The sequence below is a fragment of the Maylandia zebra genome, linkage group LG20 (genome assembly GCF_041146795.1).
Source record: "Maylandia zebra isolate NMK-2024a linkage group LG20, Mzebra_GT3a, whole genome shotgun sequence".
NCBI classification, from domain to species: Eukaryota; Metazoa; Chordata; class Actinopteri; order Cichliformes; family Cichlidae; genus Maylandia; species Maylandia zebra.
In genome coordinates, this window is record NC_135186.1 from 6,404,944 (window position 1) to 6,428,698 (window position 23,755).

The following is a 23,755-nucleotide window of genomic DNA, read 5'->3' on the forward strand; positions in this document are numbered from 1 at the left end:
TGCCCCTGGTGATAGAGTCCAGATGGGACCTGCTGCATGTCTTTTTTATCTGAGTTAGAGTGGGAGGAGAAAAACACGAGTGGCTATAAAATGAATGTGGACACACATTCAACGCACATTGTGTTGCATCTGCGATAAGGCCGGCTGAGAATATTCCACTCTTGCTTCAAAAAGTCCTCAGCGTGCACTGCATGGCACGGCCCGGTGTTTTTAGAGATGACTCCCACTAGTTTCGCAGGGGAGTGTACGTCATGTGACATCTCATGTTGGTGTGGTGAGATGGGGAGGGCGTCTGTATCGCTCACACTTTACTCCCTAAACACCACGAAAAACATTCCTGAGATTCGAAGATGAACACACTCCCTCACATCTCATGCACTGATCTTTTCTGTCCCACACAGGAGTGTGAATTAGCAACTTACGTGCACACACACACACACACACACACACACACACACACACACACACACACACACACACACACACGTGCATACAGGGGGCTTAAGTGACAGCTAATTGTGATAATAATGAATGGAAGCCTGTACTCCCACCTTTGCTGTCTCTGGCTGTATATTATTGTGTCCCTCCATCACTCTTTTGTTTTTTCGCTTTAATTTATATCAGAAAGGAGTGAACTTCCCCCCTCCATTTCTTTCTCACCTCATTTTGCCCAATTCCTTTACAGCTTTTCACTCAGCCCTTTTCTTCACCTCGCCCTCCCTGTCCTGTTTTTTATTTTCTGCGTCACTTACAGTTTTTTAGGGGAAATTGTGGGAACAAAATATCATGGTGGACCAAAATAATTTATTAAGCTTATGTTTTACTAAGTAATAATTGTGTTTATTTTTTTTTTACTCTAAGTTAACCCTTTAATGCACAAGTTCACATACATGCACACAAACATGAATGAAGGTTTTCGGGGCGCTGGATGATGTTTCAAGCATGCTTGACATGAAAACCGATGCAATGATGAAGAAGGTTTGAAAAGAAAAGAAAACTGCTTCCAAAAAAAGTTTAGTTATTTAATGAAAACTAACTGGAGTTATTTTTTTTTTTACCTTAAAATTTAAATTATATATAGATTGAATAAATATCCTTAGTGTAACTCTTTGTCAGTTTGGTAAAATTTGTTATTACAGCTTGCCTGATGAGGGGCTGATGGAGGTGTTTTTCGAGGGTTTGGATGTTTACAAGACTGTGAGTCAACTGCTTAAAGTAATACCTATAATGATTTGCAGAAACTCTGCCACTGGCATATGCCCTCCACGCAACAATAAAAACCGACTAAAACTGACCCTGAAAGTAATAAAAACGAAACTAAAGGTAAACATGTTCAGAATGATAAACACTGAACTGAAATAAGAAGAGCAGCTCTGGAAACTAACTGAAACGTAACTAAATTAAAAAGGAAAAAAAAAAGTCAAAATTAAATCAAACACTGAAACTCGCGAGAAAAAGCAAAGCATCCAACTTTGCAGTCATCGTTTAACTGACTGAGAGTCAGACTAAAACTAGTTGTAGAAACTGTAGCAGCGTCAGGCTTCCTGTTCTAGGTCTGTCCATTTGCCCACTGAGGATGAACACAAGCTCACCTATGTGTTGCACACACGCAATACATCTTGCTATAAGCGGACACACCATGTTCACAGTGAAATCAAGCACTCTAGACGGGACACGGGGTGCTCCCTGGCGTCTCACTTTTGAAACATGCCATTCCCTCAAAGCTCCCCCTCCACCCTTGCTGCTTTCTCTCCCCCCTTCTCTTTCTCTCCAAGGATTCAGCCTTCTCAGCGGTTTCATCAGCAACAAACCTATCCTCAGGGAGTCTGGTTTATGAAGACGACGATAGTGAAGAAGTAGATTAAAAGGAGAGGAGGGGGGAGTGTATGTAAGCCGTTAAAAGTCACTGTGTTACTCACTAATGCAGCTGCATTAACCCAGAAGGGCTAGCACGGTGGGGAGGAAATACTACTCAGAGCTAATTGTGGGAACTGTACACATAATGAAACAATTGGTAGTGGAGAATGAGGGAGTGATTACACGTAGCACAGAGCCACGCTCAGTGGAGCACAGACCATTTTATCATCGCTTACAGACGTTCCAAACAAACAGTCTGAGTCGCCATTAGTAAACCCCCTTCTCAATAGTCTTCCTCAGTGGGAACAAATGTTTTGTTATATTTACCCCCGCCTGTTGCTAATGAACACACCAGGCAGCACAGTGCTGCACCGGTTGGTAGACTAACCCCAGCCATTCAAGAGTTATTTTTACCCTGGGTAAAGCATTCTCTATTATTTCAGGTATTTAGAAGAACTGGACAAAAACGGAGCTGGAGAGAGCATGATGTCAGGAGCTAAGTTTGGAAGACTCGCACAGAAGCTCATTTTTGCTCTCTGCAGTAAGGAGGCTTTGTGCGATGAATAGCTTTTAATCGGGGGGTTTTTTTCCAAAGAAAAAGGCGCAACTTCAGGCCAGCAGCTTGTCAGTGGAAAGTTAGGCGCAGACTGTAATTTTGGTGCCACGCTGAAATCTACCTCCTTAATTTTGAAACGGTGCTGTCCAGGCTAGAGTTTCATTTGTGGCTGGGAGGATGTTGAACGTGGGGAGATGGAGCTCTGGTTATTGGTGGGAAATGATCATGTTGAGCCCAGGCCGGCTCGTGGTCCAGACCCTCATGAAAGAGGCAAAATAAACGCTAAATACATGTTTTTTACAGATGGGACAAAATAAGAGACTACCATGACACAGATGGTCTTCTGAGCTCTGACAAAGTGCGTTTTAGATATTAAACATCAGTCAAGAAAACATATGAAACTACAGAAATACAAATGAACTCAGATGTTTTAAACTGCATATCGTCTTCTTTTTTTTTACCTTTTCAAAGAAACTTTCATGCTTTCTCCCTGTGACCCCACCCTCCTGTGACTGCATGGATTAAGTGTCTGATGGTTAACAAGCCTGCCTGCGCTCTGCTTACACATGCGGCAGTGGCTCCCTCCACAGGAAATAAGTCAGAGCATGTGGCATGCAAGTTCGCAAACACGAGGCCCTGAAGACCGGATAGAGGGATGGGGAGGGGGAACAGAGGGAGGATGCATATTATATGAAGTCAATGGGTGGGGTGTGCATGCTGATACAGTGCTGATGATGGGAGAACCTGTATGAGACAGACGAGGAGTGTGAGAAGGGGGAAAGGTCAAGTAATGACATCATGTTGTGAGTGAAGCGTCTAAACATTAACGCTGTTTATTTTTCACATTTTCACCCATCCCCACAGACTGAGGCAGATCTATTGTCCATTTATTTACTGGTATTGTTATAAACTTCGCATTTTGACTCACAACGATAAAGTTCGTCATTGTCTTAGACCGGGTATTTTTTTTTCTTTTTTTTAGCTAACAATGATAAAGTGAAAGGCTACAGATAGGACGATTGAACTGAAACATTGCTGAATTATGTCAAACAAGAATTTGGTTGAAACGACAATGGCCTTTCAAACTTCCACGGCATGAACATGCCAATCAACTGTGCTCTGAAGTTACAAAGAAAACAGAGCTTAAACAAACAACATTTAATGTCCACTTTTACTTGAGCTATCATCTTGCTGAGTGTTGGATATGTACTAATGCACAGGTTAATGATGAAGGTATTATAACATAGATACCGATATGTCGGTATTAGCATTTATAATCGGCCAGTAAATGAAAGCAAGTGACATGAGAAACACCCTTCAAACATGAGTGTTGATGTTGCACGGTTTGTCCATCAGAGGGCATGCCTCAACTTCCCTTTTGCGCCCCATGTTTGGTGCGCACAACCAGCTGATCCACGCAGAGCCTGTCAGAGCGTAAACGAGTAATTTACTCAACTTGCTGAAACTGTAAAACAAGATTATTTTTCAACTGAATTGTGATATTATCTTAGTAAGCACTCTTAAATAACTGCAGATAATACATGTTAGGGAAACCTGCTTATGTTTTGTGTGTGTCTTCTCAAAGAAAGAAATATTGACTGGAGTTTTTAAATGATCAAATATCAATATCAGTCTCAAAAATGTGTCAGGGTTCTTTTAAGTGCACGATCACGGTTTTAAAATCACCCGTCCTGAATATTTAATGCTAGGGTCCATCAGGCTAATACTCAGTGTTAACAAAAGCCAGATGTTTATCTGTTAGTATTCAAAGCGACATCTGTAACATGTCGTTTTTCATCACTGAAAAGTTCGTGATCAGGTGGAATTGCATTAGCAGTACAACCCCAGTACCTGGGTGCATTTTACCTAGCTGCACCAAAAACATCCTTTCTTGTTTTTCAAACTTGAACTTACTTTTAACTTAACTGGAAAAAGATATAAATAAAAAAAGAAATTAAAAAAAACCAAAATAAATTATAATTTGATGAGTTTTGAATACTGGGAGATTTTCACAGTTAAATTAAAGAAATCAGCAGAGACATCGATATCACAGGGAGAAAGCCAAAAATGACCCATCGAGAAAGCACTCTGTGATAGTGAAAAAACAAATTTTGATAGATGGAAACCTGTGACCTGGGAAGCTTGGGTTAAACAGCTTTCTGCCTTGAATGTTTGGCCTGTTTTTGATCTTATATTTCTTATTTCCTCCCCCCAGATCCAATTACAGACCCTACAGAACTTCACAATTCATCTGTGGTCATTACAGAAGGAGAAACCACACCTGGTGTTGCTCTAGAGGCTAATGCTACCACTGTTGTCACCAGTCATCCTCCATCTGTACCAACTACGGCCCATTTCGAAATTACAACACACGTTTTCAATGACCATACGAGTGTGCCTGTGCCTACAACTGAAGCCCTAGTCACTGAAACAGAAGCTCCCAATACACCTACCCAATACGCTGAATATACGTCTGAGGAGACCACATCGTCCACTGAGCAAGTACTCAGTGAGTCCCAAACAGACGACCTCACTGAGACAATGGGCCCTACTGGGACAGTGATCCCTGCTGACACAGAGGGCACTGCTGAGAGAGTGGGCCCTGTTGGGACAGAAACCACTGACCTGATCATTGAGGAGGACACAGAAGGTGAGGAAAGTGTGGGAGAAAGGAGAGGTCAGTTTGAATAGATATAATGGTGACACTTAATAAGTCTAACATACACTTAATAACCATTGCTGTTTAAATATATTAACTATGGATCTAAATGCACTAACTCTCATCTAACAGAGGCCCTGAGCTCTGGACAGATTGTGGGCATTGTAGTCGGCGCCCTGCTGGCAGTGGCCGTCATCACAGCAGTGGTGATTGTTGTCTTGAAGAGGATGGGCGAATACTCGTAAGTAACTCACTACCGCATGTACATAAGCACAAAGATTAAATCCATGGCAGTGTTACATAGATGTCTGGCACTGAGTCATCACTGAACCATCCAAGAATGAAGTCACATAGGAAAGAAAAGGTGACTACGAATTCTCCCAAACCAGCATTTCAATCAAAATTGTTCCTGAGCACATGTGAACACAGACGTTCCTTCCTGAAAGTAGATCAAGTCCATATGAAGTGACAGTTTTCTGTCCCCTGTGAACATATGATGATAATTACTGCAAATAATGATGGCGAATTTTTGTGTCACAGGTCTGCAAGGAACAAAAAGCCTGGCAGAAAGCAGAGTGTTATGGTCTTTGTAAAGTTTTCTATTTTACCCCTTCAGCTAATCATTTTAACCCCTCACACACCTATTTACAGCCATCTTTTTCCCAAGAGCTACTGACAAGGCTCCATAGTTGTTCCTCTGTTTGCTGACATAGAGTCCCATGCTTCTAGGTGGAAAATCCAGCATTCATGGTGACAAGTGGCCTTAAAATGAGCTTGTTTATTGACTTAGTATCGGTCTACATGGCCCATGGCCGTCAGCTAGAGGGGTTTTGTGTTAACAACTTGATTTGATCCCTAGAAACACAGGGGCTTTGTACATTAGAAACAGGGTTGCTAACCAGAGCAATCGCCATCTGTTTGTTTTTTTAATAAGTTAACCAATAATCAGATTTTCTTTAGTTATTGTACCGTTTGAAATAAAAAAAAACACAAAAAAACTTTTTCACAGAAATTGAAAATTATGTATTTTTTTTTTAACTCCATTCAACTTTTGAAGCTGCGTAATCTATGAATTATGCATAAAACCCAGCTTTGTTCACCATCTAATTTTACTTAACAAGTCCCCCGATGAATTAACTTTAAAATAATATAAACCCTAACTGCCAATCATATAAAAAAAATCTTTTCCATCTCTGACCGGATCTCTCTTTGTATCCCACAGACCTTGAGGAAAAAGCCTACAAAGCAGCGGGACCGTGCGAAGTTCTGGAAATTCTGAACTACTGAACTGTGACGTCATTTCTGATTATTAAAAACAAGCACGCGATGCCAGAACTAAGCAAACCTAACCAGCTCTCTGGACTGTGTTAACAAAAGCGAGGGGCGAGGGGCACGGGGTGGGGAGGGTGGGGGGTTTATTTTTTTAATGTATATATTGCATGTATGTGACACAAGAGGGGTACATGAGCCAAAATCCTCACCTGCCCCTGCAAACTTCCTGATCCCGAGGAGCTGTTAAAGAGAACAAAACAAGGTGACAACAGGATGTCAGGAAGAATTTCAGGCTTTTCAAATGCATTTTGTAGAAAAAAGACAAGACAGGGGTAAGTCCTCCACATAAGCGATTTAGTGACTGACTTAGATTAATACCAAGAAAGAAAAATGACATAAAAATTAGAAATACTTACAAATCAAAGACATAAGGAGGCTGGGATTAGGAAAGAAAACAAGAAATACTGTTGCCAATTTTGCTGGATGTATATACAGTGCTAGACAAAGACTATACTGCATTCAGTTACTCTCATATGTTGCACTCGCATAGGCTAGGCATTTAATATTATGGAATATGCAGTACACTATGTACAGGCAGCCTTAGGCTATTGTTGTGGCTAAAGCACCCACGAGCACCGGTATAGAGTATGCTGTCATGCAGCCCCTAATAGGTTGGCCAACTGGATGAAGCTTCTGGCCCTGGTGAGCTCTGAGGGTCATCAGACACGAAAAGACACCCCTCGTTTGCAAGAGTAACGTGACATTCTGCCCAGTTTAACACTTACATATAAAAACCTAATACATATCTGTGAAATTTAGCAGAAGGGTTTGTGCCACTGTCTCTGGTATTCTCTAGCTAGCTAAGATGATTTTTTTGATTTTTATTTTGGAAGTGCATTAAAAATGTGAATTGAATGTACTTTTAAACTGATACCCATTCCAAAACAAACAACTTGGCCCGTTAGCTTATAAAGGCTCGCACATTTGGTTACCAGACATAGCAGTGACATTGTCTTGACAGTGCTTCTGTTAATACCAGAACAGCCATCCAGTCTTTTCAGTTGACCTGACCCTAGATCACATGCATAGGATGACAATTTATAATTGCACTTTGTTTTAGTGCAAAGTGTTTGGCAGTTATGCCTTTTTTTTTTTTTTTTTTTTGCAAGAGTGTGTCACATGGATGTACAAATAATGACGTCTCGGCTTACCCCTGCTTGCTTTAAAAACGTATTTAATATGTGCACTGAATGAGTGGTGTAATATTTAATGAACAAGCTTCAGACACTGCAAATGTTTGCAACGATACATGTCCCTCGTCCCACCCACCCCTTCTGCTTTGCTGCATATTATCACTTCTGAGTCTTTAATTTGTGCCGTCTGATTCGTTCAAAACGTTTATTTAATTGCAGTGCTTTTGGTCATACTGTTTCAATAAAAACAATTTAAAACACAGTATTTTTTTGTACTAAATTATTCTCTAAAAGCTGCCCTTTGTCTTTGGAAAATATCTCTTTTCTGTTTATTGTCCCGTTCGGATCCTATCAGTTGCAGATGATCATATAGATGGCTTGGAAACGCCTCCGAGTGAATTTACTCTTTATCAGAGCTTTATCCACTCTTAACTTGGAAAAATACTTGCGACAGTTAAAATCACATGACACTTATTTTCTGTTTCCACATTCAAAATGCCAACGTTATTAACGACCCTCCCCGGGGGCAGTGTCCAACTGCCCACTGTGATTGGCCCGTTTAAGTAATGCTTCAGATTTTCAAAAAGAAAAAAGAAAAAAAACAGCCCCTATTAGCAAGCACACAAACAGAACCAAATATGGAGTACCATATGGCCTTGAATCATTGGGTCTGTTGAGCCCTCTGACAGTTAGGTGTGTTTTTTTGTGCCGTGTTGCGGGGCTTTTCATACGGTGCTGTTAAGCTGGGGCAAGGCTCCAACATTAGGCTGTGAGCCGCACAGAGATGCTCTGTCTCTGGCAACCTCTCCTCCGTGTGGTTTTAGGCAGCGGCCCAACACCCACCACCCCAGCCTCTGCCCCAACGGCTACTTCATAACTCTCTTTAGCTCACTCTCTTGCCTCAGACTTCTGGGAACAATGGAGTCTTTTGAGAAGGGCAAATGGAGACCCTATGGGCTGTGGCTGTGAAGCTGCTCTCTTCTTCAGCAAGGGAGAATTCTGTACATCGCTACAAGGTGGAGTCACTTCCTGGGTGGGCCCCTGCCCTGATCATGTGCACTCACACACACAGAAAGAAATAACAGAGATCTAAATCACCAACTTTGTGCCGATGAACACATGTTAGAAGCATTATAACAGTCATCCAGCAGCAGAATGTCTCAGGGAAGGCAGCTGTTAAGATCACCAATCAAAGTGTGTCATTTACAGAGAGAGTCCAACTCAAAGTCATCATGACGCATGGTTGAAGCAGCACACGCAGGTCTGTGTATCATCCGACTGTTTGTATGGCGTGCAGGCATAAATGTGAGCTTTGTGTTTGTGTGGGCACACTGCGTGCGTCTGGACTGTACAGGTTTCATATATTAACCAAATCCAAGTAATGTGGTCATCAGGTTTTAGTCACTACAAAAAGTCCCCCTCCCACTCCGCCTCCCCTTCCTGTACGCGTCTGGGGGGATAACTGAAAATCTGTCTGAGAGGAAGGAGGAAATCATTCGTCTCTAGCGGACAGATGGATACGGCGATATCTTTCGCCTAAACTTAAGACTGTTGGATGTGAGTTTGTTTTTGCGACAGCCAGATCACTCTAGATCACTCATAGCTGACTGTGAGCTGCCTGTTTTTGCGACGTAGTCCACAAAGGAGAAAACTGATTATCTTTATTATTTGTGGGATCATGTTTGGCTCGGTCAGCAAAATGTAATCCTAACAGGACAACTGAAGCACAGATGGTATAACAATAAAAGAATTTCTAAATACAAACCTGAAAATCAGCACCAGGTTGATTCTGTTAGATTGGCTGTTTACAAGCGAAGCTGCTTACCTTATATGGCCCCGAAAGGTTGATTCTGTTCATCTGGACGTAGCGTTTTCAGTGGCAGAAGCGTTTCCTCACTCATTGTTCATTCAGTGGGCTGCTTTCAGTTATTGTGCAAATGTGCTGTTTTTAAGGTTGGGGAAACCTGCAGTCAGCTGAGACTCAAGAAGTCACTTGGATGAGTGACGAAACGTTTCTCCCACTGAAAACGCTACGTCCAGATGAACAGAATCAACATTTTGGGATTCACTTATCTAAGTAGTTAAATAACACAGCACGCCACACAGAAAGACACGGAAAAGGAAGGGAACTAATAAAAGTGTTTAGGTAACATTAATGAGATTTGACAGCTCTTTTTTAAATATAAAACACTGTTAACGTATAACAGTTTTTTTTTTTTTTTAAAAGATGTCACTATACTGTTTATAATTGCGGGCAGCATGGTGGTTAGCACGCTTGCCTTGCAGCAAAAAAGGTCCTGGGTTCAACTCCACCATCTACCTGGGGCCTTTCTGTGGGGAGTTTGCATGTTCTCCCCATGTCCGGGTGGCTTCCTCCCACAGTCCAAAGACGTGAGTGTGAGCGGTTGTTGTCTCTCTGTATTAGCCTCTCACAGCTGGGATAGTCTCCAGCCCCCTGCTACCCTGAATTGGATAAGAGGAAGAAAATAGATGTTTATAATTGGTACTTACATGATACAGTCTTGCAGTAAAATGTGTTGTGGTAATGGTGCACAGGTTTCAGTTATCCTTACTGACCACTAAATTTTTACCAGTAGTTAGTTGAACTGGTTGGCTTGTGACCTACCTCTTGCCAAATGTCAGCTGAAACATGAGCGTACTCTCAGACAAGTGCCTGTGCATCTGCAGTGTTCATCTCTTGGAGTTGAATGAATACGATCCTACGGTTCACCAGTGTTCAGGGGTTTGTGATGTCATGAAAAAATGTCAGCCTATAGACCTTTGAGTGGCACAGACAGCTGGGCCCACAAGTGGGGGTGGAAAACTAAAGAGAGGGTGCTCAAAGTTGAGTGACATGCAGAAACAGTGTGTGTGTGTAGTCAGATATATTATGGATAATGCAGGAGAAAACTGAATTTGCTTTCACAAAGAGGTGGAGATAGTAGAGCAGGTAGAAGATTGATGCTGTATGTGCCTTTATGAGTTATATACGTGTGTACGGTGTCTATATATACACAGCATGCTCCTTGATGGGGTTTAGTGTGACCTCTGAATGTGTGTTTGCATGCAAAAGCAAATCGGGGCTGTGATTTTGAAGGGCACATGCTTTATATGGACTTTAGGGGATTATTAGCATGTAAGTGTGATGTGTGCAAGTACAAGATATAATACAGTGGGCTGGAGTTACATGCACATGTGTGCAGGATCAAGTTTTTACACACAGTTTGTACTTGTGTGTGACATTTACATATTCTCCACTGAACATCTGGCATGCAACAACACGAAGCAATAAAATTTTTATTTGGTCCGAGTGACGTGACATGTTGTCTGATTACAGGCAAGTCTTTGTCTGGGTGTGTGGCATGCATCTCCTATAAGAGACCCTTTATTGTTTTTGTACCAGTGTTCTGCTCAGTAATCTGTCTGATACATGAGAATGTTGTAGGACACGTCTTTCTCTTTCCTTCTTTGCCTTGTATGATGGTGAAGGTTTCATTGTGCACAGTGTTATTGGCACAAACTGGCTCCTGCTGCACAGGACACACTTTTCTTTAGTTTACTTTCTTAATCGCTCATCAAAAATATTAGCAAATGTTCAACCTTTTGACATAAAAAAATATTCTATTCTATTTTTTGACCATAAGAACTTAACACTCAACTTAACTTAATTTTCATACTCATCAGAGAATTTGCTGACCTGAGTTACCCCGTAGACAGAGGTGTTGTTATTGTGGAAAAAAGCTCACCTTATCAGGATAGAAAATTTTCCTTTTATAATCAGGACCACAATGTACAACTTTCATACGATTTATAGTACTCAAACATTCCCAACAGCATAACATAGCCAGTGGATGCCCTAACTTTAGGGTCATTGATTGATTGAAATTATCATCAATATGTCGGAGAAGATCCTGAGAGCGGTACAGCAGTGAGTGTCTGCAAAACTTGTTGGTGCTTCTGTCATTGTTTAAGGCTTAATTTCTGCCAGTGGTGTTGGTGATCTTGTCAAAATTGAAATTATGAACACAGAAAAGTACTGTCAGAGTTTGATCCACCATGGAATACAATGGCTTCATTTTTTTAGTATGACAATGATTCAAAACACACTACTAATGTAGTAAAAGCCTACCTGATAGAAAAACACACAGTCATGGATTGGTATCACCACACCCCAGACCTAAACATTATTGAAGCAACGTGAGATCATCTTGACAGAGAACAGAACAAAAGACAGCATCAATCTAAAGAAGCCTGGAGAATTACTCATGAAAACTACTTACACAAATTACAAGAAAGCTTGTCTAAGAAAGTTCAGACAGAGTAGTTTTTGGTCATAACAAACACCAACTTTCAACATTGCTAGAATCATGCAAACTCTGTTTTTGGACAATATATACACTGTATTTCCTTCCATATATGTTTGCATTTTTAATGAACTGCTCCATCTATTTCCCAGTTTTCTTGCAAAATATCAAGAAATGAGGGATGGATCAAGACTTTTGCACAGTAAATTTAACAAAGACTAACAGAAAACTGTATTTAACAGTAAAGGAAAAACAAAACATACAAAAGAAAATATTTTTCAATAATTTTAGACTAATAGACTGGCTTACCTTATAGCTCACAAACTAGCTGTTGCATTTACTACATGAACTCATTTAAGTATCCCTTGTTTTAAATACTGTCTCCAAGTTTAAACCAATGAATAGAGTCATGAAACATGTTTATCTTAAATGTATAAATTACAAAATCACTTCACAATTTAATCCGACTAAATTATTTTTCTTCCCCGATAAAATGTCTGGAGTGGAGAAAGTATAAACACAGGGATACAAAAGCAACTTTAAAAACACACTTTATCTTTGTGCAAGTCAGCACATAGAAGGGTTTTTTTGTATAGTGTCACTGCAAAGATTTTCTATGTGTAAGCTAACATTTTTCCCTGAGTTAATAAAGCGATGATGTGACACTACAGCTTGATCACTCATTGTGTTCTACATTTTATGTGCTCATTCGCATTTTTATTTGCAAAGCTCCTCTCCACATTTCCAACTGCTTAGCCATGTGTTTGACGTAACTTCCAGGCACTCAGCACCTGCTTAGACGATGACTTGACAGATGTGTCTGACCAGCAGACTCAATTGGAAACTTCTCATTATAATTCCACAGCTGGAATTGCCATCAGCTGTGAAAGGCACGCTGGAGCTCTGGGTAAGTTTCGCTATGACAAGCTATAAATAAACATCATCATAGTCAACTTGCCATTAAATGAGCTATGTGCCACCTAATGCTGTTTATCCCTAAAGAGCCACTGCATATAAGCTCACCATACCACACTGTACCAACTACTTCAGGTTTTCAAAGTTGGAATTTACAAGTGGGAATATAGAGTAGAAATGTATATATAATAGATGAAGCTTTGCTATTTATGATGAAACACCCCTTAGAACATATAAAATTAAGAGACATGTCATGCATGTGCCATGAGAGTACCACCCTTGTTCTGCACAAAGAGTCTGGTGAACTTGTTCAGATGCTTTCAAAATCCTGTACGCTAAGGTGGACATGATGCCAAGTGTCTGTCAATGTAGATGTGAGCTTAATATGAGCTAGTGCCTTGTCTAGTAAGGGAAAACAGAGAAGTGCTCAGTGCACATCGTGAAACTTCTTGACACAACATGACAACTGTAATGAAGGAGACCTGAAAATAATGTACTAATTCAAGTGGAAACATCTATTTAACAGCTAACTATCAATGCAAGTTGTAAATGAACCAGAAAAATACGTGCCTATTTACCTTCCATCCTTAGAAACGTTTTTGTAAACAGTTATATTTATACGTTTATCAATTAAAAACTGAAATTACACTTCTACTAAACACTGTTAGAACTAGGATGAATTACTCATTCTAAATGTCTAAAAACGCGCTAGTCCTACTGTAAATGATCAAAGTTTCAGAATTACCCGCATGGAAGGTGCACCCAGAGCCCACAGAGTTTATTATATGCCGCCCTCTACAGGTCAAATCCATACACTGCACTGACTGTTTGGTTTTAGTGTTTTTTAAAGAAATTAAAATATCCCCTGTTGTTATCATTCATTATGAGATTCAGCAAGATTGAAATGGCCATTATCCCCTTTCACTCTGGGGGTCGGATGCCAGCACATTATCCAAAGAGGCTGTTTGGTACCACTGTGTCTTTTTGTAAATATTGCACTCTGATCTGGCCATAAGAATATAAGAAGGAAACGACAAGCTGGGCGAGTACCAAGGGCTGAGAGAAGAGCACTCGATGCAGTGCGCAGGACCCTCAAGCTCCCAGGCCTCCGGTTGAGGACCATTTTTAAAGCTAGCAATTACAATAATAAAATAAATTTAAAAATATATCAACAGAGGATTTCTCACACCTAACAACCACAAACATGAAGATGGGACTTTTGTTTTTAAAGAGTAAAAGTCAGCAGAACTGGAGCTGAATGTCTAACATTTATTAAAAAATAAATAAACAAGCTCCACATTAATATTCACATTTAAATCTGAAACGACAGTTTGGCTGCCTCTCGCTTATAGCGTGTATGTGCTTTTGCTTTCAAGTTTTTTTATGGGCTTTAACAACACTGCTTTTGATTGGACCAATTTTGACATCCATTTTGTCTGACCAATCAGAAAGCCAGAACCTTGTTGGTGCATTAAGGAAGGGGAGAAAATACAACTGTCTACTAGCAGCTCAAGAGGAATATTAGAAGTCCATCTGCGGCGGTTTGTCTGCAAACACGAGTATGTACGCGAAACCTTTACGTGCACTTTTATTTGACTTATTCTTGAAGGTTGTGTCGCGAACTCGACGATACATTTAGCCAGTGCTTGCGAGCTAGCATTCATGCTAGCAGCATATCGTTAGTACTTTAATGGACGATAACAGCTGATTTCTCTCACTTTGCTGACAGCATTGTCACGAGACCTTGGCACTTACAAGTGCATAATTTGCAAGCAACTTTCTTGCATCCTGGGGGTAGTTAAATGTGTGTACTCAAAAAGTGAGTTGACCTTTCAGTGGACAAGCTAGCAGCCTGTGTAGCAAAACAGTAATGTGACGACGTGTTGTGTGACCAGTTAGCAATGGTGCAAGGACGGGGAGCGTCATCAAACCAGGTGAAGCAGATGTGCGTGAACGCACTCCAAAGATATAACGAATTGCAATTATAGTAATATAAAATATTCACAAATGTGTGTTATAATTACATTTTACGTGATATATGTATTAAATAAACGCGTTTCAGCACATTTTAATGAATATCCTAATTGAATGTTTGGAGACTGCCTCTAATTATTCAGTTCGCAGGCCCTTGAATGGTGCTGGAACAGTTTTTGTTTTGTGTAAACGGCACGATTTTGATATATTTGTGCTACAGAAACGCGCCACGGGATTATCTGCAATATAGGAGAAATAGTCTGTGCATTAGTGAGTTTTTGTTTACGTTTTCTCTTCTCGGTGCAAGTGCGCTAGTAAATCAACAGTGATGCTGAATGAATAAAAATACATGTTTTAAACGGGAAACCTGCTTAAATAAACGTAACGCTTGGTTTATGCTAATTTTGATGCTGTTTAGTGCGAGTGCAGTCCTAAGAAGCTACGACAAATCAGGGACACGATGGGCCTGCCATTTTGTTAAACCAACAAGAAGATGAATGTCCAAATGCACCAATTTATTTCTCAAATTAAAGGCAGGAAAAACAAAAGCTGTGCGGCCATCACCAGGTGAATTGAATGTAATAAGTTTAACAGGTAATTTAAGGCACCCAGGTTAAATGAGGTCATTGACAAAGATTATGAGTATTTTTGGACTTGTAATTGAAATTAAACATTTACAGAAAATAACTTTGACATGGCAGCTTTTTTTTTTCCCCTTAAGTGTCTTTTATCTTATGTTGCATTTGATGCTTCATGATCCTTCTCACATCAGCACAGCTTAACAAGACATTGAAAGCATAGTCAGCAGTCAGTAAGCCAGAAAGATAAAAGCATCCAGCTCAACTACTCTCATGCCACTTCTGCTTACTTTGATCACTTCTCTCTTCTCACCCATTAGCAGTTTGAGTTTGTCTGTCATCCAGTGTTATGGAACTGTCTTGATAGTTGTTGTTTTTTTGTTTTTTTCCCCATGTGTTTTGTCTTCTTCCATCAGAAAGAAAACTCAGTGCGATCATCTGCTAAGGAAAACATCTGCCTGTAGTAAACGTGAAAATGGTAAGATGCTGCAATTCATTTGGGTTTTATTTTACAAAAATTGTGCCCTTGAACGCACTCTTTTAATTTTAATCCAGAGATGCTGCAATATTAGAGCGTGAACCTCAACAGTCAGACCACCCCTTTGGCCATATTTAATATGGCCAAAGTTTCAAATAACAAGAGCCAAAACCTCATAGTTCAGACCACATGAAACACTCTGTTTCCAACTGCTTTTATTTATTCTTGGCTGTGTTTGGTGTCAAAGAAAAGGAATGTCCCTCATATGGTTTTCTGAGGCATATTTACTGTCAATATTTCTTTCTTTTTTTTCTTCTTTTCAATAGGTGTGACAACTGCCGAAGTTTTGTCACAGAAATACTTAAGAGAATTGGATCAAGACATCACAGAAGATGGAGCACTCTCCTTGTGTGTACATACCAGAATTTGGAGGCAGTGAGGAGATAGGGGAGGAGGAAGAAGAGGAGATCTACCAAGTCAACTCCAACATGGAACCTGACATGATGAGGTCTCATTATCAGGTTGAGAAAGATGGGAGCTCTTTCCCTTGTCAGCACTGTGAAGGACAGTTTGCCAGCAAGCAAGCCTTGGAAAAACACATGGAGGTCCATGCTTTGGCTAATGATGAGGCACATTTATACAAAAACAATACAAACAAAATGTCTTTTCCGTCAAATTTAAGTCACCTGCTGCATGAAAAGTCAAACGCTCTGGATTCAGAAGATTCAGTCACGCAGCTTCATACGTCATCCACGACTAGCTCTAATACTTCTCTTTTGTCAGCTGGAGATCTCACTGATCAGCCACACACATCAGAAGTATCCGAGGGGCATCATGCGTGCAAGTACTGTGAAAAAATATTCACAACCCACACCAACAAGAGACGCCATGAGCGTAGAGTTCACGAGAACCAGCTGCAGTTCACACATGTGGAAAAAGCTCAGCTGCCTCAAGAGGAAAACCTTCACAGAACAGTCAGTGAATCATCTCAGCAGCAAACACGGCTTGGTGACAATACACCGCCTGCAGCTGTTGTGGAGAATGAAGGGGAACATGAAGAACATTACATGTTAGATGTCTCTAGCAATATTTCAGAGAATCTGAGTTTTTACATTGATGGAAAGATAGTGTCAACAAGTACAGTCAGTAAATGTGAAGCAGCTGAGGTCCATTCTGGGTCTTCGACTCTAGTTGGACTGGATGCCCTGATTCTGGACCCCTCTCATATCAGCCAGGTATTAAATGCAGATTCAGTTATAAGCAATGACATACCTGGTCAACCACTTGCCAAGAGGAGAACTGCAACACCACCTCTCTTACCACAAATTAAAACCGAATTGGAGTCTGAGGTAGTTGTGTCTTCATCTTCATCATCACTTGTATCTTCGTTAATAGAGAATTTACTTCCTCAGAATACAGAGTCTACAGTTGTGCAGAAAGAAAGAACAGTGTTTCTGTCGCCAAAGCTAAAACAGCTCCTAGAAAAGCAGGATGGCCTTAAACCGACACTTGCGCTCATTACAGATGGCCAGAAGCCATGCTCACCTGTCTCTATCTCTGTCCTACCTTCTGGAACAGGAAAGTTTAAGAGAAGAACTGGCTCTCCAACAGGCTCTCCACAACAGACTCCAACATCTAATGAAGAGTCATCATTGTCAGATCTGGGAGATTTTGATATTGTAAGTACAGGGCAGATAGAAAACCAACATAGTTCACCTGTGAACCAAACAGTCTGTGACAATGATGACGTTACTACATCCGTGACGGAGACAGCAGTGAAACCTGTTTTGCCAGACAACTGGCCCCCTGTGACAGGCGGTAATTCCTGTAACCAGCAACCTCTGGATCTTTCTAATACAGTCAAAAGACAAGAAGATGTAGCTTTAGCTAATGCTGTGCTTGATTTGAGTTTGCAAAAAAAGAGCCTTTGTGAATCTGAAACTATGTCAAATTCAGGTTCACAGGCTTTTGCCAATGAAGAAGAACAAAAAGCAGTGATGGAAGAATCCTTGATAAAAATTGGAAACCAAAACCTAAGTCTTGCAAATTCTGAGGCTCCTTTAGTCACAGACTTCACCATAGTAACGGGTTCAAACATTGTTACCCCAGTGGAGCCTGTTGCAGATGGACTTGTCTATGGACTTACCCTACCCCACAGTTCTCTCACTCCATCATCTGCCTCCTTGACTCCTGTCGCCTTGCAACCAGCTTCACCATGCACTATAGCATTTGCTTCCCCAGCTGCACACACCATGCTCCCTACTGCTCCTTCATTAATCACAGTTTTGGCACCACCGCCACCTATCTCCACTGCTTCGAGCCAACCAATCCAGGTATTGGGCCCAAATATAACTACTGAACCCTTGGTACTCTGCGCAGAAAATGCATTAAATTCTTCTGAGAGTGATTTAACGCCTACATTTGCCACTACAAACTCTGCAAATCTCGTCACACTTTCCCAACCACTTGACCCAACACTAAATTTACCTGGCCATGTGTTTCTTACTGATCAAATAGCTCTCAACCCACCAATAGTTGATTCAGCACCTATCACAGAAGTGCCGTTCACACCCACTGTAACTTTAAGTGATTCCCTACTCAACTCTTACAACATTGCCAGTAACACTGTGTTAATAGAGTGTACAATAGCTCTTGAAGCCCCAGGGAATGTAGTTCCTGCTGCAATTACCTTACAAGAAAATACAGCTGAGCCTCCAGCACCTACACAGATGGTTGTTAATCACATAGAACAGCAACAGATTGTATCTGTTCCCAGTGCTCAAACTGTGGAACCCACTATTCTTGTGTCCTCCATCGCAGAATCGGTAACTCTGTCCACTTCCACCTCAGTGGTATCAGATTGTCCTCCTCTGGGTGAGTCAAACTCTGACCCAGAGCCCTCAGTTGGGACAGGGCCACCAACCACAAAACCTGAGGAAGCCCCTGACAGTTCTGCTTCCGCACCTGAAATCTCACCTGAACCCGCTCCCTCTCCCGAGAAAGTTAATGAAGATGAATCCTCAAATGATCCAGAAAATGATGTCCAAGAGCAGACATTCACCAAGAATTTCATCTGCAATGTGTGTGATAAGCTTTTCCATTCAATGAAGGAACTTAGTCATCATGTGGCTGACCATGCTGATGACTGGCCCTACAAATGTGAGTTCTGTGTGCTGCTATTTGGCAAACCCTCTGCTTTACTTGACCATCGATCAAGCCTCCACGGTGTTGGGAAGACTTATGTTTGCAGTGCTTGTACAAAAGAATTTGTATATCTTTGCAATCTGAAGCAGCATCAGGAAGAATTGCATCCAGGCCAGCAGTGTACTCATACAGAAGAAGAAAAAGGCAAACTAAGACCTCAGAACTACAACAATTCAGCTAAAGTCAACACAGATGCTTCAGGACCTGAAGCTCAAGAGGAACTCAAGAAATTGGTGAAAAAGGAAGAGGGTGAAGTAGATGTGGGTGCTGAAGAACTGTTTACAACAATTAAAGTCATGGCTTCAGATGGAGGCAAAATCAAAGGGCCTGATGTTCGTCTTGGCATTAACCAGCACTATCCCAGCTTCAAGCCCCCTCCATTTCCTTACCACAACAGATCACCTGCTGGTTCGTTGGCTTCAGCCACAAACTTCACTACACACAACATCCCACAGACCTTCAGTACAGCCATTCGGTGCACCAAATGTGGAAAAAGCTTTGATAACATGCCAGAACTCCACAAGCACATCTTGGCTTGTGCCAATGCCAGTGATAAAAGGCGATACACACCCAGAAAGAATCCCATACCTCTACGTCACTTTGCAAAATCTCAAAATGGAGTGCTGTCTACTACCAATTCTACAAATGGATTAAATGCTTCAAACGGAGTCAGTCAGTCAAACAGGTCCAAACCTAGCCAGGAACCACCTGTAAAGTTCAAAGTACTTAACAAAAGGAAGAAAAAGTTTGCCCAAAGGGTCATGCCACAGAGGAACAAGTCCGTGCATTCATCAAATAAAATGTCACCTGTACAGGTGGGTGAGCAGCAGGAACTATTTGTGTGTCCACACTGCAGCAGGGAATTCACAATGCGTCGCAGCAGAACCAAACACATGGCTGTTTGCCCCAAGAAACCTAAAGAGGTAAAGAAAAGGAAAGAATGTGGGATCTCTGTGACGAAGGAAAACGATGGACACTTGCATAGAGGGGTTCCTCATGGTGAAGAGCAACAACAAGGCTCACCTCCACATAAAACAAGACTCCAGACGTCCGCCTCTGCAAAGAGGCCTGCCATCCTACCAGTGCAAACTGTCTTTTCAAGCAAAAGGAGTAAAATCATTATAAAAGAGAGCACGCAGCCAAAACAAGAGACGCCCACCTTGAATGAGCTTCCCATTGTTCGCACTTTTAACCCCTCCATGCGGCAGTATAGCAGAGTGCAGCACAGCGTCAAAGGAGTTCCCATCAAAATAACTATTGTCAAACCTCGGCAGACAGCACCGCAGAAGGATGAGTTGCCTCCCACCCAGAGGAGAGAAGAAGCAACCGGATCCGTCACCAGCAGTGCTAAGCAGAGCGCTTCAGCCTGATGACTACACAGCAGGCGATCGGGGATCAGCAGGTAGCAAACATAGTAGCACATGTAGCTTGTGTGTAAGTTCTCAGCACGGCTGTGTTAAGAAATCTGTTTTATTTTTATTCTCAGGACTCTGCTGTATGGATCTCCTTCAGTGACTTTAAAGGGAGAAAACTGGTAACGACACTGTAAACCCAGCAGACTTGTAGGCTGCAGAATACTGTATAATAAACTGAATTCAGGACACTTACAACAGACCATGAAGGATACTGCAGTGAGTAGGTTTGTGTATAACCAAGTCTTTGAATGCTTTTGTAGTATTTTTGGAGTTTTGTAGAGTTATCCTTCATTGCAGAAACTTTCTGTCAACGGCTTGGATTTGCACTTGAAGTTTAATCTGACTGCTACATGTCACAAACTGAAGAGGAAGTGGGGGGGGGGGGGGAAAACTGAGCTGGAAGGGCTACTCTGCTCATTAGGTTAGACGATGGCAGGTGGCAATCATTTCCCGCATGCATTTGCACTTTTTCTTAACTGTTGTCTGTGGCCTTTTGGTTTAAACTCTTAATGCATGCTGTCTGTGAGCTTGTGATTTAAGTTGCATTCATTTGGGATGGAATTTTTTTTTTTTTTTTTTTTTGGAGATGCAGTTAGGCCTTAAACACTGCCTCTGATCATTTGTTGGCCTGTTAGGAAGTAACCAGCGTAAGTACCCAGAAGACATGCCAGAGATAAGAAAATGTAAATGTGTATGATTGTTTCTGAACTTCAGCCTACAGAATCATACAAAACCATAGTGTATGTAATACTGGTGACAAGCATCATGATAAATTGCAACTATGAATTTGAGCAGCGTCACTTAATACTTGGGAAAGTCCATTTTTCATCATGAGAATGTGAGATTAAGTTGATTTAATGCTAAAGCCTTCTCAGTACAAAACCATATTTTGTCATTGGCCGAGCTGCTACTGTAAATACATGTATGGGAGTTTTATTAATAATGCTCTATGTGCCATCTAATGTATATAATATGACTAAATGTGTCATAAAAGTGGTGAAAACAAGTATTCTGTGTTTCCCAAGTAAAGAATTTACTTAGGTGGTTCACCCAAATACAGTCACCATCACTTACTGTAGCTCAATTTGCATATTCAGGCCTTGCAGAAGATGCTTTGAAATATTGCATTGATGTGACATTTCTTGTCATAAAAAACGTACCTGGAAAGCTTTTGCTTGAGAACGCAGCGCTGCCTTTGCAGCCGTTTTGAATGTGTGACACCACAGATAAATTCTTAATGTCTGGGGAAGCTCTGCAGTTTGGTGAATTTACAGCGCACTCCCAAACAGAAATACTGTGCTAATATTCTGATGCACCACTGCTGGCTTTACATTTAAGTTCATGTCTAAAGAACACTGACAGAGCCAATCTTTGTTTTGGCTTCACTGTCTTAATTTGCTCACCTGATTTTGCACTTATTCTGCAAATGCTTGCTTTTTTGTGTTTTTGTTCTTTTTGTTCTTTTTTTTTCTTTTTTTGTAGTGTTGGCCCCACTTAATGTGCAGTCAGTTAAGATATTTCCATCTGTAACATACAAGCATTACATCATTGCTTATAATCTGTGCAGCAGTTGTCAACAGTTTAATGTGTGAAGTGCATAAAATGAAGTCCAACATGTATCAATCACAGTATGGGAATATTTTTTGGTTTGTTTTTGTTTTGTTTGGGGTTTTTTGTTTTTTGTGCAGCAAACCTCTAGTGGCATATAAAAATGTTTGTGGCATCATGTCAGTAAAGTATCTGTTTATTTAAAAATTTCTAAGCTACTAGTTTGCTCCAGTGCTATACAGGGTAGTAATTGTGTTATGACTGAACTGAGTGTTATTAATTTGCTCAAACTAAAACTTGACAATGGCCTGTATCTGAGGGACAGTAATGGTACTTATACATTTTTGACTTTCAAACTCATTATTAATAATATTGCTTTCGTTCAGAAAGTCTTCAACATCTTGGATGTACAGAACGTTTTGGGAGACTGTTATTTTACTGTGAAAAGTGCTTGTAGCATTTCGTAGTGTAAATGGAGTCCTGTATATTTATTAATAATTTAAAAATCATGTTATCAGTCTTTGAACAATTTCTCTGTATGATTTGCACTAAAGTTTTGTTTCGTTTTTCAAGCAAGTGTTCAGAATAAATTGAGAATGTTAAAGCTTTTTGTGGAGTCTATATGAAACTTTATCTAATGGATCAAGTTGAGTTTAAAGAATCCCAGTAAAGAGCTGCAGCCTTTGGATTGTGTTCTGAAAGTATTCAACAATGGCCAGCTGGTGGCGCACTTTCCTTACTTTAACTTCAGGAATGGCAGATAACTGAGGAGAACGGTAGATAATAATGTAATACCACTGCATCTCTACCACACTACAACATTCTGTTTGAAAAATCCATTCATGTTTTTCTGCACTCTAAAAGAGAGAGGGGGCACTGTTCGTCTCTGGTACATGGAAGAATATCCACAGTTCCCATCCTAGGACCCAATTCTTGAAAAAACAGTTATGTAGTATAGCATTCTTAATTCTACAAGATATATAATCAACAGGAGCAACTCACTACCGCACATTCTTCATGCTGTTTTACTTTACTGTGAAGAAGTGTTGAGAAACCTCTCAATTCTTTATATTTTGCTTCCAAGGAATCTGACTTTTCTTCTATTCTTGTGGTCTTGAGCAAGAATTCTCAAAGCTCTCTGAAGGTCTTTCAAAGTTTTTCTTTGGACATTGGCTGTTTTCCCAACTAATTTTCAGTTTAGTCCTTGTCTCTGACCACTTTCAGAGAAGTGTTTTTTGTTTTTTAAGCTCCTTAGCACTGACCTATGAATCACCCAAGCATAAATAAGGCACCTAACTCAAGGGATGACTCAGTTATTGTGTCTTCACATAACAGACAACAAAGAACATATTTTAAATTGTATTTTTAGGTACTTTTGCTACTAGTACACATCTTGACAAAAATTGCCAAAGATAACAAAGTTTGACAGGCTTAAAAAATATCTTCAAACCAATAAGGTGACTCCCAAACACTTAATTGCTAAAAACCTGGGAAATATCTGGATAATGCACACTGTCTTTACAACAACTGAGGAAACTGGACAAGTGGAGGATAAAAGAAAATGTGGCAAGCCTAAAAAAACAGCTTGGTGTTAGCATTATCTGCTACTAATTACTTACTATATATATAGCTTTTTCATGCTCTATTTGTATGCTTGCACATGCTTAAATCTTGAAAGTGGAGAGTATTTGTATGATATTTAAAAATGTTGAGAAGCCATTTGATTAACTGGTCATTTTCCACATTTCCACATTCTTTTGGCTTGTACAGAAAATTTTCCACGAGCATCAAAGCGGCTCAGT

The 23,755-nt window shown here is 40.6% G+C and overlaps 2 protein-coding genes across 10 annotated transcripts in view; both read left to right on the top strand.

The window, feature by feature from the left end:
- LOC101476151 (forkhead box protein J3) overlaps positions 1-7,799 on the top strand; it is an 86,426-nt gene extending 78,627 nt beyond the window's left edge. For 7 of the 8 annotated variants that reach the window (XM_076878632.1, XM_076878633.1, XM_076878629.1 and 4 more), the window contains 3 exons: positions 4,629-5,063; positions 5,205-5,313; positions 6,295-7,799. The gene's annotated coding sequence lies outside the window, so the exon portion shown is untranslated. Of the gene's footprint in view, positions 1-4,628; positions 5,091-5,204; positions 5,314-6,294 lie in introns of all 8 variants that reach the window. The other variant, XM_076878630.1, reaches the window with a different exon arrangement.
- Positions 7,800-14,197: 6,398 nt separating this feature from the next.
- On the top strand, positions 14,198-22,557 carry prdm2a (PR domain containing 2, with ZNF domain a). 2 transcript variants are annotated; one of them, XM_004554125.3, is made up of 4 exons: positions 14,198-14,315; positions 15,725-15,786; positions 16,113-20,392; positions 20,477-22,557. In XM_004554125.3, the coding sequence occupies exon 3, from the start codon at positions 16,179-16,181 to the stop codon at positions 20,358-20,360; it is 4,182 nt and encodes a 1,393-aa protein (XP_004554182.1). In that variant the 5' UTR covers positions 14,198-14,315; positions 15,725-15,786; positions 16,113-16,178; the 3' UTR covers positions 20,361-20,392; positions 20,477-22,557. The 2 variants fall into 2 exon arrangements, with proteins under 2 accessions (XP_004554182.1, XP_012775379.1); XM_012919925.5 differs by lacking the exon at positions 14,198-14,315 and adding an exon at positions 14,359-14,690.
- The last annotated feature ends 1,198 nt before the right edge of the window (positions 22,558-23,755 follow it).

Bases quoted from the DNA above. Each gene is read 5' to 3' on its own strand.
- prdm2a (XM_004554125.3), top strand. From the start codon at position 16,179: ATGGAGCACTCTCCTTGTGTGTACATACCAGAATTTGGAGGCAGTGAG.